Source organism: Gopherus flavomarginatus, chromosome 9 (assembly GCF_025201925.1).
Source record: "Gopherus flavomarginatus isolate rGopFla2 chromosome 9, rGopFla2.mat.asm, whole genome shotgun sequence".
In the NCBI taxonomy this organism is placed as follows: domain Eukaryota; kingdom Metazoa; phylum Chordata; order Testudines; family Testudinidae; genus Gopherus; species Gopherus flavomarginatus.
In genome coordinates this window covers 37,824,021-37,842,746 of record NC_066625.1, presented here as the reverse complement: position 1 = coordinate 37,842,746, position 18,726 = coordinate 37,824,021, and the positions used below count along the sequence as shown (strand labels likewise).

General features: G+C 48.3%; 1 protein-coding gene across 1 annotated transcript in view; it reads right to left on the bottom strand.

Annotated features, from left to right (window-relative positions):
* Positions 1–650: 650 nt before the first annotated feature.
* NTN3 (netrin 3) overlaps positions 651–18,726 on the bottom strand; it is a 95,967-nt gene continuing 77,891 nt past the window's right edge. Inside the window, exons 6-7 of the mRNA XM_050968237.1 lie at positions 10,455–10,529; positions 651–7,098 (exon numbers count right to left, since the gene is read on the bottom strand). Coding sequence (XP_050824194.1) covers positions 6,770–7,098; positions 10,455–10,529 — 404 coding nt within the window. The 3' untranslated portion in view covers positions 651–6,769. The remainder of the gene's footprint in view (positions 7,099–10,454; positions 10,530–18,726) is intronic.

The following is an 18,726-nucleotide window of genomic DNA, read 5'->3' as shown; positions in this document are numbered from 1 at the left end:
CAGATTAGATTAAAAGTATGTTTGCAGTGGTGTTGTAGCTGTGTTGGCCATGGCTATTAGAGCGGCAAGGTGGGAGAGGTGATATCTTTCACTGGACCAACTTCTGTTGGCGAGAGAGACAAGCTTTCCAGCTCCACAGAGTTCTGCTTCAGGGCTTAAAAGTAAGACACATCAATAGAAGAGATTCGATTTAGATTAACCAAAGAATATTCACTCATCAGGCTGCATGTAACAAACTAAGCCTGATTTCTCCCCAGCCTGCTGGGCCTTTAGAACCAGGAAGTGGATGGGGGCTGGTGGTGTGACGCACTTGGAATTTCAGGGTTGAATTTTTGAGGCTATTAAGGAAACCTGGTAACTCCAGAGTTAGAGGCAAAATCTGTCATGGATTAAAACCACCTTCAGCACTAGCAGTAAATGGCCGTTCTCAGCAGCCAGAGGCAAGGTGCGCCAGGGCTTTGTATGGAAGAAGTGGCATTTAATATGGACTGGAAGAAGGGTCAAGAAGTGACAAAAGTGAGAAAATTTGTTCAGGAAGCTTTTGAGGTTAATATGCTATTGAGGTTAATATGCCTGCTAGTCAGTGGCACCCACTATTTTCAGAGTCTGTTTCTAAATAGCTTATAAAGGGTTAATAAAATGTTAATAGGTGGTTTAATAAATAGTCCATCATTTATTACAGATTGTTATACAATCCAACGGGTCAACAGATTACATATAATCATCTGTAACACTGCCTCCTGATTTGTTTATAACTCACTGTCATACATACCGCTCATATCTGTCACATGCTTATAGCATCTGTTAATTATTTATCCACCTTTTATAAACTTTTTGTAAGTGGACCCTTAATGTAAGTGTGACCAGTAAGCGTGTGCATGCTCCATCCCCTACTCGTATCATCGACTCGCCTCAATGGCAGTTTTCTGTGTGGTTACTGACCAGCCTTTCTTTAAGCTTCACCAAGTGGAGAGAAATGGGCTCTTTGCTGTACCACTTTGAGGTCTGAGCCAGCTTCTCAGCTGTTGTATATTGTTGTAAGTCCATGCAGCCATGTTGATCTACACCAGCTGAGGAGCTGCCCAGGCATTTTTCATAATCAAAGGTGGCATTAGTAACAAAGCTATAGGCAATTTTAAAAATACAACAGCACATTTTCTACTGGTGCAAACTGCCCCAAGTCCAGTGATTGCCATGGAGCTGCACCAATCATTGCCAGCAGAGAGTTGGCCCCAGTGCCTGATTTTGGTTTCACTCATACAGCCATGTCCAGTTACTCAAGGAAATGGGGTTGCACCAGAGTAAAATGCGGGTAAGAATGACCTTCACTCCTCTGCAGAACACCAGCCCAAAGTCTAGGCACCACTCACAGCAGGTAGGATTTAATCAGTGTGCACAGGCCCAGGACTGCATGCACAGGGGTGAATTCCATTCTAAGTGAGCTCAGAATCAGGGCCCTTGGTTTTGATCTTGATGGGATCCCTTGAGCCTCCTCCTTTGGAATCCAGCCAGGGTCTCAGTGCCTCCCACCCCACAAACTCACAGATCTTCCACTGAGGTAAATAAGCACATTTACCCCAGCTGTGCTGAGCACCTGCCTTGTGCTCTGCGAGAGGCATTCTTCCAAGTGGGCCTTACTGGTGCAATTAAGAAGCAGCAGAACCCAAGTCCAGGGTAGGGGATGAGGTGTCATCAGCAGTTTAGCATCAAAAGCCAAATGCAAACTGCAGACTCAGGGAAAGAAAACACCAATTTAGGCAGGCAATACACATTAGATTCGTGTTATTAAAAACAATAATAATAAAAAAAGAAAAAGTACATATCTTATATATGTTACACTATGTTCCATAACATTGGTTGTTATTTTTTTACATATTCAACAGTCTTTCATGGAGATGGCCTGGTCCATAGCCTCCCTCCAATTCTTTTGCTCTGTTGCATTTTGGAAACTATTGACAAGACAGACATGTTATAACCTAGAGGTCCAAAGCTGGCCTGAGAAGAAGGACAGGGAGATGGTGTTTCTGGCAGCAGGCTCAGCCCACATCATACCATTCTGGGTGCCCAAACATTGCAACATTTAAGGGCAACTTGCCAGAACACCAAAAACTGTCCTGAATCTGCCCTTATATGGTTGTATGTTTAAATACAAAGTAAAGGCATACAGGCATAGACTGAGAGTCTCCAAGCAGCCTAGGGGCTGTAGATACACCTCTTCAATTAGAGCAGCATCTAACTCCCCTAGACAGCTTTGCAAATGGCAACCATAGCATTTACCTGCTCAGCAAAGGAATATGAGGAGAAATGGCTTGTGGTCTGAATTCACCAGCTGTCAAACCCTACAGTTTTGTCCTCACCTAGCACTGAGAGAGCAGCAGTGAGCTGTGTTTTAGGCTGGGCTGGATTTGACTCTCAGGCTGCAGTGTGGGCACCCAAGGTTCATAAGCTACAGCAGTGAAATCCACCCCTTGTATAGATGGTCAGCAGGCAGCTTCAGCACCCCTGCAGCCCCACTTAGGGTGTAGGTGCGATTTAAGATGGACTTGTGCCACAGCTCTATGTGGGATGAGTTCCCTCCCCCCAAAGATACAGCTCAAATGGCATTTAGTGCATGAGAAAGTGAGAACTTCTCTGCAGCACATTCACCCAGGAGCATCCATTCTCAGTGATCATGCAAAACCCACCAAAAAAAACCTCTTCTCTTGGTTTGTGCCTAGCAGCTTCAGAATTAAGCCATTACTGTAACAGTTGCACACTTTCCTGTTTGCTTTGAGAGGGTCTTTGCTGCAGAACAGGAACAGCAGCACACGTGCGCACACAAACAGACGCTGTTTCCCCTATCCCCAAGAAACAAGGGACAGCAAAAGTGACGGAGACTGTGCCCATAGAAGCCAGTAGAACAAGCCTCTTTAGGCTTCAGTGGGAGTTGACCGGGGTCCATCACGCCACTGCAGAGGTCTGTGGGCCTGATTCTCCACTAGCCTGCAACCTGTCTGCTGCAATGGGGTGTCAAGCACTCCCATTCCTGGGCCAGCTCCTCAGCTGGTGCGAAGTAGAAGTGCTTCTATTGCCCTCCATGGAGTTATGACAGGCTGCAGCAGCTGAGAGTCTGGCCCATTAGTTGGTTATGGGTTGCATGATCACGTTGCGCTAATGTAACTGACTGCACACAGGGTAAGGTGGGGTGGACAAGGTTCTGTGGCTCACAGACACTGGAGGGATGGGAAGGTAGAGTCACATTAGTCTAAAGCAAGGAACGGGTGCTCTGTGCATTTTCCCCATCAGCTGGCCCCTGAACAGATTGTGTGCCACCCTTGTGCTAGCCGGTGCCTTTTCCCCCCACCTGAGAGCACAGGGGCTGTATGTGGAGCGGGAGGGGACATGACGTTTGTTCTCACAATGTGGCTGTAACTCACAGGAACATTTTAAACAGAAAGTACCTGTAACATTTAACGCCAGGAGTGAGCGAGTTCGCTCAAAGCCCTGTCAAGCCGCTACATCAACGCAGGTGACTTGAGGGATGAGCAGTTTCTATGCTATGAATGGGCCAGCGTCACAACTGTGTTAGCGACACACTAGTCTGTTACTTGGCAAGGTGCATGTGGCCATTATGTCAGTTACTACATTCAGCGCCACTCTGGGAGCCCTACCCCCCATATCATCACCAGCTCACAGGTTAGTAACCAGGCGTTGGGCATTCATGCCGCTCCAGTATTCCCAGGAGCCACATTCTGGAAGACAGGTCTTGACCTCCCACTCCTCACTGCAGTAGGCTAGGCAGCCGTCACACTAGCTTATTCTGCAGTCACGCTTTCTGTGCCCCTTTGCACGTATCAGCAGTAGATGGGGGGATTGACACAGGATGGAGGGGGCATTGGTATGGCTCAGAGGCCAAAAATGAGCCCTGAAGGCTGCTAGAGTTTTGTTCTGCTAGAATACATTAGCAGGGCCATAAACAAAATGGGCTTTATTTGTAACCCCACAATAATAAACAACTGTATGGCTCCTTCCCTAAGCATAGTCAGAAATGGCATTGCAGCTGCTTACACCAGGCCTGAGTTGGCCCCATGGTGTAAACTGGTTAGGAAATGACAGGTCCTAGCACAGCAATGGCCTTTTTTTGGTGGGGGGGGGGAACTCCTGAGGTCAGTTACATCAGTGTAAATCCAGGGTACCTCAGGTGGCTTTAATGGTGTTGCTCTGGAATTACATGGGTGTAAATGAGATCAGAATCAGGGCTTTGGTGTTCAGTGGGTGTGCAAAGTATGTGTTATAGCACACTGTGGGTCTGGTCCTGATGACACTTACACCAGGTAAATGAGGAGTAACTGCACTCAAGTCAAGCAAGTTGCACTGGTGTAAAATTGGTATGAGAGTAGAATCAGGCTGCAGTGTGAACTCATAGGTCCCCCTGGAGAAAAGGGTGGGTTTTTTGCAATTGATTTCAACAATTGACCAGGTTATTGGCATTGTAAGTAAACATGGCCCAACATGTATGTCCCAAGTGACATGAACTGCTGGGGTGGGGAGAATAGAATGTGATTCAAAGACCATCCCATGATGGAGGCTGAATGTAAATAACATGAGTAGTGACTAAGTGTCAGGAATGTGCATTTCCACTCTGCTCCTTGTACTAATGCAAACACAAGGGTGCGCCTGCTAGTACTGTCTGCAGTGAGAACAGCAAAGGCAGGCACTGGGCAAACTAATCCAGCCAGCACACCTTGCATGAACATTTGCTTGTCCAGTGATTCTCAAACTTTTGTACTGATGACCCCTTTCACATAGCAAGCCCCTGTTATGACCCCCCCACCGTATAAATTAAAAACACTTTTTATATATTTAACACATTATGAATGCTGGAAGCAAAGCAGGGTTTTGGGTGCAGGCTGACAGTTCATGACCCCCCCCCCCCCCGGCATAACCTCACGACCTCTGCGGGGTCCTGACCCCGAGTTTGAGAACGCCTGTGCTAGCCTGTCTCTGGTCCTCCCACAGTTCTGCAGTTTTGATTTTCAGCAACCCCTTGTTCTGCCAGCTTTCATGGGCCTTCAGTGCATGACATTCCTGACCTCAAAGAGCTTTGCTAAGCCAATTCTGGGCCTTCAGCCAGCTCTGCTAATGTACCTTAATCATGCCCCAAAGCACCTCCTGGTGTTCAGTCCTGATCACCATACAGGTCACCTCAGTCTGGCCTCAAAACACTCTCTTCCATTCCTGAGCTCAAAAACAATTCTGCCAGTATCTTAACCTGCAATGGCCCCTGTGCCAGGCCTGGGCCCTCACATAGCTCTGCCAACAAGACTCGGTCTTGAACTGCTCTACAGCGTAACACCTCCCTGAGCCACAGGTGCCCATGGCAATTGGTTTACAAGGATCATCCCACCACACTCTGTTTCCAGGCTGCTCTGTTATCTTGCTGCACCACTTCCTGCCCTCTGAGTAGATCCAATCCAACAGTCACCCAGGCCCACTCTGTGCCCATTTGGAATGTGCCTGTGTCAAGGGACTACAATTCCCTTGCCCTGGTGAACTAGTACTTCTCACCACAACCACCAGTGCATTAGCTTTGCTTTATCAACCCTGCCCCCTTGAGACTCAGAGGGCTGGGGAAGCACAAAAACACTCCAAGGACTCGATCTTCCTGGGATTTCGCCTTCTGCCCCCATTTACACCTCTGCAAAACATTGTCCAAGTCCGAATGGCAGCTTTTCACAGTCCTCTGGCCCAGATGAAAATAACGACACTGGGTGAAAAGAAGGGCAGAATCAGGCCCACTGCTGAATTATGCATGTCGAGTCAGATCTTCAGCTGATGCAAATTGGCTGATTTTCACCAGCTGAGGCTCTGCCCCCACAAACATACACATTTTCTGAGAAGATATAAGAGGCCTTTGGTAGTGACCTTGGCTAAGACCAGTCTGCAGTTGGGGGCTGGTGCATGGCAGCAGTGGCTAAATAAACCCAAAGGGTCTGATTCTCACTGTGTCATGCCAGTGTCATACCAGTGAAATCAATGGTGATGTATCAGCATAAACATGATGTAACTGGCAAATCAGACCCTTTGTTTTTTCATGGAACTCCAGGGCTGGAATCTCCTCATACTGTATGCATATGGAAATCCATTAGCAAGCCACGCACTCACTCCTTACCTATACCAGTATATAGATTAGAAGATGGGAATGAGGAAGTTAAACCAGGGAAGTTCTCTGGCCTGTGCTATGCACGAGGGCAAACGAGATGATCACAGTGGTCTCTTTTGGCCTCATAATCCATGAACTGACACCAGGCCAGTCTCAGTTGCTATGGATGGGAAGGGGACTGAAGAGCTTAGACGAGTCCACACCCAGGTATACTGTGGCTGAGCGAAGAGCTGAGGACTTATGCTCAGACACTGGGAGCAGGCAGGGCATGGAGCTTACCACCGAAAGGTAAGAGAAATTAGAAACAATGAGATGCCCACAGAAGAGGGGCCGTGATGGACAGGCCTTTTGCTTATATCCTCTGAGCAACTTCAGACCTAGCAACACTGGGCTCATCCTCCACTTCACTCCTCTTTAAAGGCTCGTCTTTACTGTGTTACTTTTAATTAAGGACACACACACCCCCAGGCACACTCGGGCCTTCATGCACACAAAGGAAACCATCGCAAATATACACTATAGACAGGAGAGTCTGTTCACCCTATATATATATACAGAGTCTCTTGGGAACAGTCTGAAGAATGTGCATAGGGCGGGGACTTTAGTAAGGGACAGACACAAAACCCATCATGGTTTCAAACACTTCCCCTTCTTCTCCCGCCGCTGCAGTTTCCGCAGGCGCCGGGTCCAAGCATCCCGCCATTGGATGACCAGGCTGTTCTTGTCGGCCATAAGTCCTGGCCGGTCAGTGGGGTTTTCGCTGATCCCCATGACAAGGTATTTTCTGCTGATTTGGATCTTGGGGCACTTGCAGGCCAGGTCTTTCATGTGGATCCACAGGAAGTTATCACCACGCTTCACGCGCTCGTCGCGGCACTTGTAGACCGAGAGGACGTTGACAGTGAACTTAGCCCAGTTGGCCACTGTCTCCATGTCTAAGACATTCACTTGGACAACTGGGGAAGAGACAAAGAGAGACGCTGAGAGTGGAGCAAGAGTCAGTGATGATACTCTCCTCCCCGAACCCCTTGTTCTGGCAACAGGCAAATTTCCATAGCTCAGTCTTTGTGGGATTGTTTCTGCTCTGACAGGGGAACCATCCACCCTCTAAGAAAACACTCTGTCCTGTTTCATTGCAGCTTCTCGATGGACCAGTTCCACAAGATCTAATTATGTCTTTTCACCACAACACTCTGTGACTTGGCATTAGAGACGCTTGGAATTTTTCCATCAAAACAGTTTTTGGGGATGAGAAATGGCTTTATGATGAAAACAAAAATGCTCACAATAAATTTTTCAGTAAAAAAAATTCTAGTTTTGGAAAAATTTCCAACAAAAAATGAAAAAAATCACCAACTTTTTTTTTTTTAATGAAATACTGGAAAATTTACGTCCCCCCCACCACCTCAGACCAATTTTCCAAAATTGCCAGTGAAAAGTAATTAGCATTTTTTGACCAGCCTTATTCAGCATTGCTATCTCCATGCTTCTTAAAGCAACAGGCCCCCAGGGCACAGCTGTCTGTGGTCCAGAGGATGACTGGAACTGCTGAGTGCTCAGCAAAGGCAGCCTTCAGGAGCCTACTGAGGCTCCAAATTCCACCTGCACTGCAGGAGAACAAGATGTTGCTTAATTTTCCTTTTCAAACACACATTGCTAGTCAGTGACATTCACCCTGCTTTGGGACTGTGATATGGTTCTGATGTTTGCTGGCCAAACATGATTTCATCTCAGGCCAGGTGCATGAGGAAGGGGCAGCACAGTGGCAAAACCAAAGTGGAAAGGCAGTGATTTGGCCCTGGAAGACACAGGGCAGCAAAAAGAGCTGGAAGGCCTGATTCTCCCTTCACTGACATTGGAGTTAATTGGGGTTAATTTTGTTGAGGTCAATAGAGTTATGCTGGGGTAAAACCTGTGTCAAGTTACAGAACAAGGCCACATTAAAGCCTCCGACCTCCCCAACCACAACCCAGTGACGGGACTCCCAACAAGCAGTTTTAGCAGTCACAGATGCTTGGCTGGATGGACTGTGAGTGGTAGTGGATGTCTGTAGCCTGTGACTCAGGAGATGTGCACTCAGTTCCGAGCTATCACAGACTCCTTACGTGACCCAGAGCCAGTCACTTACAATCTCTCTGTGCCTCAGTTCTCCATGGGGAGAATGATGTTTCCCTGGCTCTCAGGAGTGTTGTGAGGATAAAGTCATGCCTATTTGTGAAGTACTCATATGGGGCCCATAGGTACAAATAGCAGTTCAGGGATTGAGGAGGAAAACCAGGGGTCACCCTAAAAGAAATAGCCGGAAAGTACCTGGAAATTCGAATTTTGTGACTCAATGGATATTAACTGGCCTGATAAGAGGGCTGAGGGCCAGAGGCTGAGAAAAAGAGACTTTCTCTAGCTCCTGAGAGAGAAGGATCGGGCTGCCTGGGAGCTGAGAAGGTACCTGAAGTGGAGCAGTGCTGGGGAAGGCCAGAGGAGCTGAGGAGCTCCAGCCTAGTAAAACCTCAGGCTGTAGGCCTTGCTAGAAGGCCAAAAATGGTACTAGGGCTGCAGAGGGGCAGCCCAGAGATAGGCCAAGGCAGCAGATGCTAACCCCCCTTGCTGCTGATGAATGATTTACAGACTGCAGTCTGCTGCAGTGAGAGGGGGCTAGATGATGACTGGCAGTAGCCACTGAGACAAGGTGGGTTTAGAGAGTTGGGAGGTTCCCCTGGGAGGGGAGACCCAGAGTGAGAGGGTACTGCGGTGGGCAGGACCCCTGGGCAAAGGGCACCGGGGTCTGGGAAGGACATAGGGCCAGCGGCAGGCGAGACACTGGCCTGCAGAGGGTGCTCTGGGCTGGAATGAGCTAATTCTCGAGACAACCAGCAGAGTCTTTGTCCTGCCACAGCTGGCTAAAACAATTTTGAATTTTTCAACACTGAAATGACCCACATTTAGAATTCCTTTTACAGGGGATCTACAAGCTCCCATGAGTCTATTATGGGCACATATGGCACAGGTGGCTAGCTGGAGCCCTTCCACTGCAAGTCATGAGAAACATAAATGGGTTAAAGTTGCAAGAAAGTCTAGCTGAATGGAAGGGCTGGTTCTGGTGAGCTCTTCTCTCTCAAAACTCACATTCACTCCTGCCTCTTCCCCCACTCCCTGACTCAGAGCCATCTGACAGCCATTTCTATTGCTCTCCACCTTGCCAAAACCATCTTTTCAGATGGAGCCAAGGGTTCCTGTGGAAGATCAATCAAACAGCTCTCTCCAGTGAACCTCCCTCCATGCCCGAGTGTGAATGGCCCCATGTCACAGTGATTAACAACGTGCAGTCAGCATCCGCCCAGCCTGGCCTCACAGTGGCGATTCACATCGGCTTTCTCCCAAGACCCCTCAGACAACAAGAGTATGGAGAAAATGTTCTTTGTAAGGTATCTGGCAGGCAGAAAGGGACAGAGGGGGAGAGGGCATGGAACAGTTTAAAAGGTTTATTTTAATGAATTTCATGCTGGTGGAAAGGGCCAGACTGATAGCTCCAGAGACCGAAGGTCTCACTTTGCCTCCACAGCAGGTACCAGGTGGGCAGTGACAGCACTAGCTTCCAGCATTCCCTCACTGGTGCACTTCAGCACTGTTCTAGATGGACGGCCTCAAGGAGTGAGGGGCTCACCTAGACTCCATGTGTATTTGGGGAAGGAAGGCTTCCCCTGAAGTGTCTGGAAAATTGGCTAAATTAACTTAACTCTGAGTAATTGTAGCCCTGACTTCAGGTGCAAATCAGATAATGAAAACACCAAATTCTCAGATTCCTGCCCACAAGTGCATATTCAAGCCATCGGATGGGACAGCCTTTAATTTTTAGAATCTCTAACAGCTAGGGTGCGGATTGCCATCTCTTACAGTGAGGGTGAGGGTCAGCTGAGGAAAGACGGGATGCGGACACCAGTCCGCCACTGGCCAGAGACCATCATCGGCCATCGAACTACCACCAGATGGCAATGACTTTTGGTCATTGCTGACTTTGGATGCCTCTCTGTGAACAGCTGGATCTCTGGCTAGATTGAGGCCTAATAGGAGAGGAACAGAGGGTGGTGGAAGCTTGGATGGAGTAAACACAGACTGCATTCCCCTCTCAAGCCAGAAGGGCACGACCCATGTAGGGTAGGGTGGGATATTCAGACAGAACAGGGTGGACAGTCTAATTCTGCTCCCATCCCAGGACTGGGCTCACCCAACTAAGGCCTGGCTGCAGGTGTCCACTGGCCCTTTTCCTCACTCTTCTTCCCTGCGAAGTTGACTTCAGGAAGGAAGAGCTGCTTACCATAATCCTTCTTGCAGTATTTTTTCATATTAATCTTGTAGTTGCCTTTGGCTGGCTTGCAGTACGAATCACAGTCTGCAGAGAAGGAACAGAGCAAACTAAGCACTGAGTAGTTTAAAACAAACCCCATACAAGCAAAACCATAACAACTAGGGGGAAGGAGAGGCTAGGGGAAGTTTGCATCTCTCACCTGCAGCACTGTATGCTGGCATTAACAATGAATCACCCACCTGCGGCAAAGACCAATAAACGGCAATATAATTTCATACAGCAGATTTCAGACAAACTGAATCCTCAAACTCTCTAGAGCTTTTGAGCCAGATCCTCAATTGATGAAGCTCCTCTGACTTCAGCTGAGCTCTGCTGATTTACAGCAGCTGTGGATAATAAAACTGTAGAGCTAATAATAAATAACAGCGGTGGCTGAGAGAAATCGAGAGGCACAGATTTTAAACTCTTCAGACAGGGACTGTCTTTGTATGTGTTTGCACAGCTTCTAGCATAATGGATTCTGATTGGGTCTCTTGGGATAATGTAATGAGAACATTAAATAATAATAAGGGAGAAAATGTGTCCTCAGCTTAGATTTGAGATGGACAGTGGAGTAATAGAGGCAAGGTGTCCCATGCGGTAGGAGCAGCAAAGGAGAAGGTTCTTGCACCATCAATAGCTAGACTGTGAGAATGAGGCTGATGCTAGCTAAATAAAGGAGCTGGAAGAGAGGCCCAGAATGGCCAGATCTTCAGCTGATGTAAATCAGCATAGCTCCATCAAAGCCAACAAAACTACACTGATTTACACCAGCTGAGGTTCTGGCCTCCATGTCCCTTAGGATGTGCTGGAGAAAGTCCTAAAGAAGGAGTTAGAATACATTGTGCCAAACTCATGTAATTCCACTGAAGTTAAGGGTGTTACTCCAGGCATGAACTTGGCCTATGTAGAATCCTTTTGACCTGTATTCCGATGCAGTCTGATGCAGGAAGTCAGTGGAACTGTCTGTGGCATGGGATGGGATCAAGCTTCCTCGTAGGTGTGAGGAGGCAGGAGCAATGCAGTTCTGCACATGCCAGGCTCTGGAGTGCTGGGAAACAGAGCTGCAGAGGAGGGAGTTGTAGGAGTTCAAGGAAGAGGAGATGCAAAGGGAGAGGTGGTGAAAGCAAGGCAGGCTCACACAGGAGGCGTGCTGCAGATCTGCAAATATGGGGGATGTGAGAGGAGGAGACTGGAGTTGAGGGTAACACCAAGGCTATGGGTATGGAAGCAACAGGAATGGCAGAGTCCAGCCACAGATAGGAACGCTGAAGACGTTCCATCTCCCCACCCCACAGCACACCAACAGTGTAGGAGGCTGCTCTGCTCCAGGAGGTGTTTCCCTGAATAACCTGAACACACTCCACCTCCTGCCCATGGGGGGCATTGTGCTGCTGGGATGTGGCCAGGGCGGTGTCCTTTGTGGACGTGCAGCATCATTCCAGGTCTTTGGCACAGCACAGGGCGTTGCACTCCCTGATCTGGCCACGTTCCATGAGGCTGGGCTCATGCCATAGGCCAGCCTTTTTTATGCCTATTGCTGGAAGCAACAGCTTTGTATGGAGAGCAGAGCAGTTCTGGAACCTTTCTCCCCAACGCCTTTGATCCCAAGGATTTCCCAAAGCAGCCCCCTCTTCATTCCCTTCTGCTGCCACCATCCTTTGAACAGCTCAATTTGTCTCTCTCCACACATTTTGCTTAGGTTGTGCTTTTCTGAGCCCATCTTTCTTCCTCTCTTGCAGATTCTCTGTCTAGCTTGGCTTCATTTCCCCTGGGACAGGGCAAGCAGTCAATGAAGTTCTCTTTGTTTGTGGGTTGCCAGAGGGATCGGAGAGAAAGAAACAAAACAAAACACCAACCTCCCCATGCCAACTTCCACCAGAAAAAAGGAAGAAAACCAGAAACACAAATGGACCCTGGATCCTGCTGCTCTCTCCCTTTCCACCCTGCTCCCTTTTATTCTGGCCTTTGTGCTGCCAGCTCCAAATTTGTCACTGATAAAAGCAGCTCAGCACGAAGCTAATTCCCCAGCAAAGGCGAGTGAGTGCTGTCCTCTACCCCAGTTTGCCCTGCCCACCTCGGTTGGGCTTTTCCTGCTTTGCTTTGGTCTCCTCTCCCTTTTTATGTAGGGAAGCACAGAGTCACACTCTGGCAGCTTTTATGACAAAGACATTTATGCTGGGTTTCTCCATTTCTCTCCCTTCCCTTTCGGAATGAATCTAGTGCTGACAGAGGATGGCTTGATTGCCCGTCCTGGGGCCTGAATCCCTTTCTTTATTAATAGAACAAATACAGTATGGGCAGCAGCAGTGCAAGCTTCCTGCACATCCACCGCCACCAGTGGCTCTGAACTGTGACTCTAAGGCACAGCTCTAGAGAGAGAATAGAGTTTGTTTTCAGTGGCCCATTCAGTCCTCGGCTTCTCTGCTGAGTGGGCAGGCCGAGAGCCCTTGGCAATGCTGGTTTTGGGACATGGACCTTTCTCCCCTGGGAAATGGCCTGAGATGGCCGGCTCATTCCACACAGGCCATGGAGCTGCTGCCAGATGAGGCTGACTTTCTGACAGGGGTGACCTGGGACAGAACTTTATGATGTTTATGCCTTATGGGCACAATTCACCCCTGCGCAGAGCCTATTTTCAGGGCTTTAGTGGACTTTTGAGACCTTGTGCAAGGAGTGAACTTCACGTTATTTTTAACTGTTTTTGGAGAACTGCTCAGTGCTGCTTCTGATCTCGCTGATACTGGCTTTACCCGTCCTGAATTATTCCAGTGGGCTGAAATCTGCTCTTGGCTAAACCAGTACAAATCTAATCCAACTCAGCTGGTTTACACAGCCATGCTGTAGATTTACATCAATGGAAATAGGAGAGAATTTGACTGATCTTACCTGAGTTACTCCTGATTTACACCAGAGTTTGAAAGACCAGAAGAAAGTCCATAATGTCATTGCTAATGATAGCAAAACTAAACACAACAACATAACTTGAAGTAACAAGTCTACCTAAAAATTTGAAGGCTAACTGTGAAAGGAACAATGGGCAGATTAAAAGCACAGGAACTTCTTTGTAGTAGTTTAAGAAATTCTGTGGGTCAGATCCTTAATTGGTGTAAATGACTATATTTGGACTCTTTCGTGAGCTAGTTATTCAAGCTAATCAGTTGGAAAGTCTTGGCTCCTGTATAGGAGTTACACCTCTACCCCGATATAACACGACACGATATAACACGCATTCGGATATAACACGGTAAAGCAGTGCTCTGGGGGGGCGGGGTTGTGCACTCTGATGAATCAAAGCAAGTTCAATATGACGCGGTTTCACCTATAACACGGTAAGATTTTTTGGCTCCTGAGGACAGCGTTATATCGACGTAGAGGTGTATTTCAGGCCCAAGTGCTCCAGACATGACAAGTAGATTTCATCCCAGCAGTTTGGTTGTGTTTATGACAGAGCCCCACCCCAGAAAATGATTTTCCATTTCACAAAATCTTTGGAGAGCTTGACATTTTTTTCCATCCCAAATGAACAGGAAAAGCCGAAATTTCACAAGTTTTCAAAAAACAAAATTCACATTTCCCCCCCAGCTAACCAAAACGTTTTGTTTTAATTTTGACCATTTATTATTTTTTAAAATGTTTTAATATAAAATAAAATAAATTTCAAAACAAAATGTCTGGAAGTTTTGACAGTTGGAAACGTTTCCCAAAATGAACTTTTATCAAAATCGATACAATTTTGTGAAAAAAATTATTTTCATCATGATGGCATTTCTCAATGGCAAATTGTTTTGATGAAAAGTTTTCACCAGCTCCAGTTTATAGGGCACATGTGAAATGCACCAATTTAAGCTACTGCGATTTAGCAACTGCCCGAGCTCTTCCGGTGTGTTAAGGCTGCTTTGTACCATTCTGCTTTAAAGTAGGTTAATTGAATCCTGGGAAGCTCACCCAGTGTAGGTATATAACACCCCCTCCCCCACGTCCCTCCTGCCATGGTGGGGAGCATGGCTGAGGCAAGGAGGGCAGCTCTGAGACATTACTGTGGGGATGCTCACATGTGGGCTAGGCTAACCTGGGTGCTCAGACTCAGGTACTGATCACCCAGGTTAACTGGGCAGTGAAGCCATAGCCTTGGTGTTCGACGTCTGTCCTTAGGCTTCAAATGCAGCATTCAAGGGATGCACAAAGTGCGAGTTTGTCCAGAACAGGATTTAGGGTGAGTCCAGAATCCCACTGCAAGACCCCATGCCAGTCTCTGCTCTCATTCCTTGATCAGGCCTGTATCACTAATGCAGTGGGGCACTAAGGGCCCTGTCAGACTAGCGCCTCACTGGGCCAAGTACTGGCTGTATCTGCAAGCAGACTAACTCTCCGTGGGAGAGAATTCACAACAGTAAGTATCAGAGAGCAGCACCAGTCTGAGGCAGACGGCACTGGGGCTGGTGGCAAGAGCATAGCACTGAATCACATCCAGCCATGGGACGGGAAGTTGTCCAGAAAGCTGAAAGGAGAGGAGATGCAAAAGAAGGAAGGGGCAGTGCTAGATGTTAGTCTGAATACAGAGACCTGGCGAGGTTCCGTCTACACTATAATCTTTATCGGTGTTGGAACGGGGTCAAGTGACAACTGTGTTGTAACCAATCCCCTAACTGGGTTGTAATTGTGGCACACATGGGGTCTACGAGAGACTGTGATGAGTGACAGTTTGCTAACACCTCTTCCTGCAGTGAGTCAGTAGTTTATAGCCCTGGGGCAAAGCCCTGGTTGGGGAGAAGAGGTTCATGAGATGTGCAGAGTGGATGGGAAGAGAAGGAGAGACAGAGCAGGCCTGGCAGCTGAAAGGGCTTTGTAGAAACAGAAGTTAAAGCCAACAAGCACTGCCAGGGAGATCTGGCCTGAGAAAGAGCCATAAATCTGAGCCCTTTTTTTTTTATTTATTTTTTGGCATAATAATAATGTTTTTAAGTGCCACAAGATGTAAACTAATCTACTAAGTTAGAAAAACATGTTTCTAGGGAATTGAGCGATTTCTATTGAAGAAACCGGGAGGGTTTCAGAGGAAAAAGCAAAGTGCTTTAAAAAGACTAGAAATTATTATTAGTACTATTATTTATAAAAGCTATTAAGATTTCCCAAAGATCATTCCCCCTTCACTGTGCCACCCCACCATTCTGTCCCAGTCTCCCCACATACAATGCTGCTAGAAGATCATCAGCTGAAGATTAAACAGGAACATAACACAGAGGGCTGGGGGCAGCATGAGATGCAGAGGTGGGGGAGAAAAGCTGGCAAGTGGGAGGAATGAGAAATGAGGGGGGAAGTGGATGGGGGAGACAGTGGATAAAGTTTTCGAAAGTGCCATGTTTTTAAAGGCATTTCAGTACTTAAAGATGTAGATAGTCACCTAATGGTATCTTCAAAAGCACCGAGGTGCCAAACTCCCTTGGAATCCCATTTGACTCCTACCTGCATCTTTAAGCACCAAAATACCTTTAAGAATCTGGCTCCAAGTGTTTTAGGATCCCATCTCCCATTATCAGAAGGGACACAGGCACTTGGAAGCCCAAGTTTATGGGCATTTTTGAAAATGGGACTTGCACTGTTGAAGATTTTCCCCAGTGTCCCAAGATAGAAGGAGGAGTGAGGGAACAGGAGGCTGGAGAGATGAGAGTGTCTCTGCTCTGGTGAAAACCCTGATTCAGCCACAAGCAGCCAGCATTCAGCCCTGCTGCCTTGGTGTTGCCAGTGCCCCCGAAGTGTAGGCAAGGGTGAGCTGCGCTTGAAACAGAGATGGAACCTGGTTAGCTCAATGAGAGCAAACCCCGCCTTGTCCTTGCCAACAAGTAAGAGGCAGCACCGCTGCATACACACTGACTGCTGATCTCCAAGAGCTGCCTTGGGCCTATTCCCAAGTGTAACAAGGCAGGAAGAATTGGGGATGAAATGCAGCCAGAGGAGTTGACAGATGGACCAGAGTGGGAAGGATGACTGAGGAGAGGGAGGCATGAAGCTGAGTTTGGGGGGCAGCCAGAGACCTGGTGTGACAGGTGGGAGATAAAAACAAGAGAATACACCAGACTCAAAGCACACAGGTGACATCTTCACTCTCCCTGCAGCCTTCCCACTCAGCCCTGGGTTTTGAAGAAAAAAATAAAAGAAAGAAAGAAAACTGCTCTGGATTTATGGTCCTGATTAATTTAATAAAAATGTGATTATGAAAGAACGGAAATTGTGTTTGGAATTAATAATTTAGGCTTTTTTCAACCTCTGTTTTGTGCCGAGGCACATTCCTAGAATATAAAATTAATTTCTACTTCAATTTATGTAAGAAACTTAAAAAACCCAAGAAGCCCTCATTATTTATCTCTCCTCCTCTCCTCCCCCTTCTACCACATGGCCTGGAGTCTCAGCTGTATTCAAACTATTTGATACTGTTCTAGTCATGGAATGTGGCCTTGAAGTGGGGGTACATATACTTTCCTGTCCCTTTGCACTACCAGAGCAGTGTAACTGAGCCGCAGTAAGACACAGGCCCCATGTGGGAGGGTAGAGCTGGGTGTGACTGCAGTCCAAGATGACATACTGGAGCTAGCTTTTACCAACTCGGATGGAGCTGGAATAAGCACTGTTGGCAAAGGGGCAATTTTGCTAGAGCTTGCGTTGTGGCAGCTTCACTTTTCCAGGCCCCAGGATTTTGCCAGTACAGTACAGTGATGTCAGGCACAAATCCTACCCCTACTGATACAGCTACGTCGGCAAAAGGTTGTAACATAGATCTGACCAGCAACATGGGCGCATAGTACAGACAAGACAAGGAAGAGGTTTTCCTCTCATGGGCACTGCTGTAAATCAGGAGTGACACCACTGAGTTAACTGGAGTTACACTGACAGGAGAGTCAGGGCCTGGGCTTGTCTCTTTCTGGGGTTACTCGTTGTGCTGGGCATGGTGGAGACACCGCTCTGGGACACTGTGGTGCTGACCCTGTGAGAGGAGCAAGAGAAACAAAGGGAAGGGACAGAAGGGTAGAGGAAAGCATGCAGGGTGCAGCAAATCTGTTCCAAAGGCAAGACAAAGAAAGGCCTCAAATCAAGTGGATTTCTGGCCCCAGGAGCCAGGGCTGTGCTACACCCTTTATATCACTCTTGAAGGGTAACCCTATAAAAGTGTCAAGAGAAGTTGGACGGCCATCAGAGGAAATATTTCACAAGCATATCTCTCAGTTGCCAGCTCTCAGAGCACTTTTTCCTCTTCCCAGCTCCCTTGAAACTTCCTGGACATGGTGTCATACATGCTAAGGGAATTTGGAAGGAGGATCAATTTAAGTCTGACTGGCTCCCCAGATAACATCCAGGTAAAACAGGAACCCACCCATCTGCCTCCCCCCATAATAACTACCAGGGCTGCCCAGAGGATTCTGGGGGTCTGGGGCCATCCGTGGCAGGCGGCTCCGGTGGACCTCCCGCAGGCATGCCTGCGGAGGGTCCGCTGGTCCCGCGGCTCCGGTGGAGCATCCGCAGGCATGCCTGCAAGAGGTCCACCAGAGCCGTGGGACCAGCAAGCGGCAGGGGGCCCCCCGCGCGGCAAAATGTCTTGAGCCGGCCCTGTTCGGCAGCAGGGGGCCCTTCCGTTCTGGGACCTGCCGCTGACGTGCCCCGAAGACCCGCGGCGGGGGCCCCCCGCTGGCGAATTACCACCGAAGCGGGACCCGCCGCCGAATTACCGCCGAAGACCGGGTTGCACTTCAGCGGCAGGTCCCACTTCAGCGGTAATGTGATGGCAGGGGGTCCTTCTGCCCCGGAGCAGAATGACTCCTCCACCAGCAAAGACCGGGAGCGGAAGACGCTCCAGGACCCGGCCCCGCAAGAGTTTTCTGGGGCCCCCGAGCGAGTGAAGGACCCCGCTCCAGGGGCCCCGAAAAACTCTCGTGGAGGCCCCTGCAGAGCCCGGGGCTTGGGGCAAATTGCCCCTCTTGCCCCCCACTCTGGGCGGCCCTGATAACCACTCTCCCCACCAGAAAAAGAACATGTAGCTCTGAGCTCGGCATTCCCTCCAGGATGAAGAGGACGTCTGGGAGCGGGGAGACCATCCATGGAGTCAACTGTTGCCAGAGCTGAAGAACAGGTGTACACGATTGTGTGATGGGGGGAGAGTTGACATTTGGGGAGGGGATGATATGAGGGAGTCCTGTGGGGAACAACCCTGTTGCCTACTGTGTAGGTGACACTAAGACCGAAAGAACGA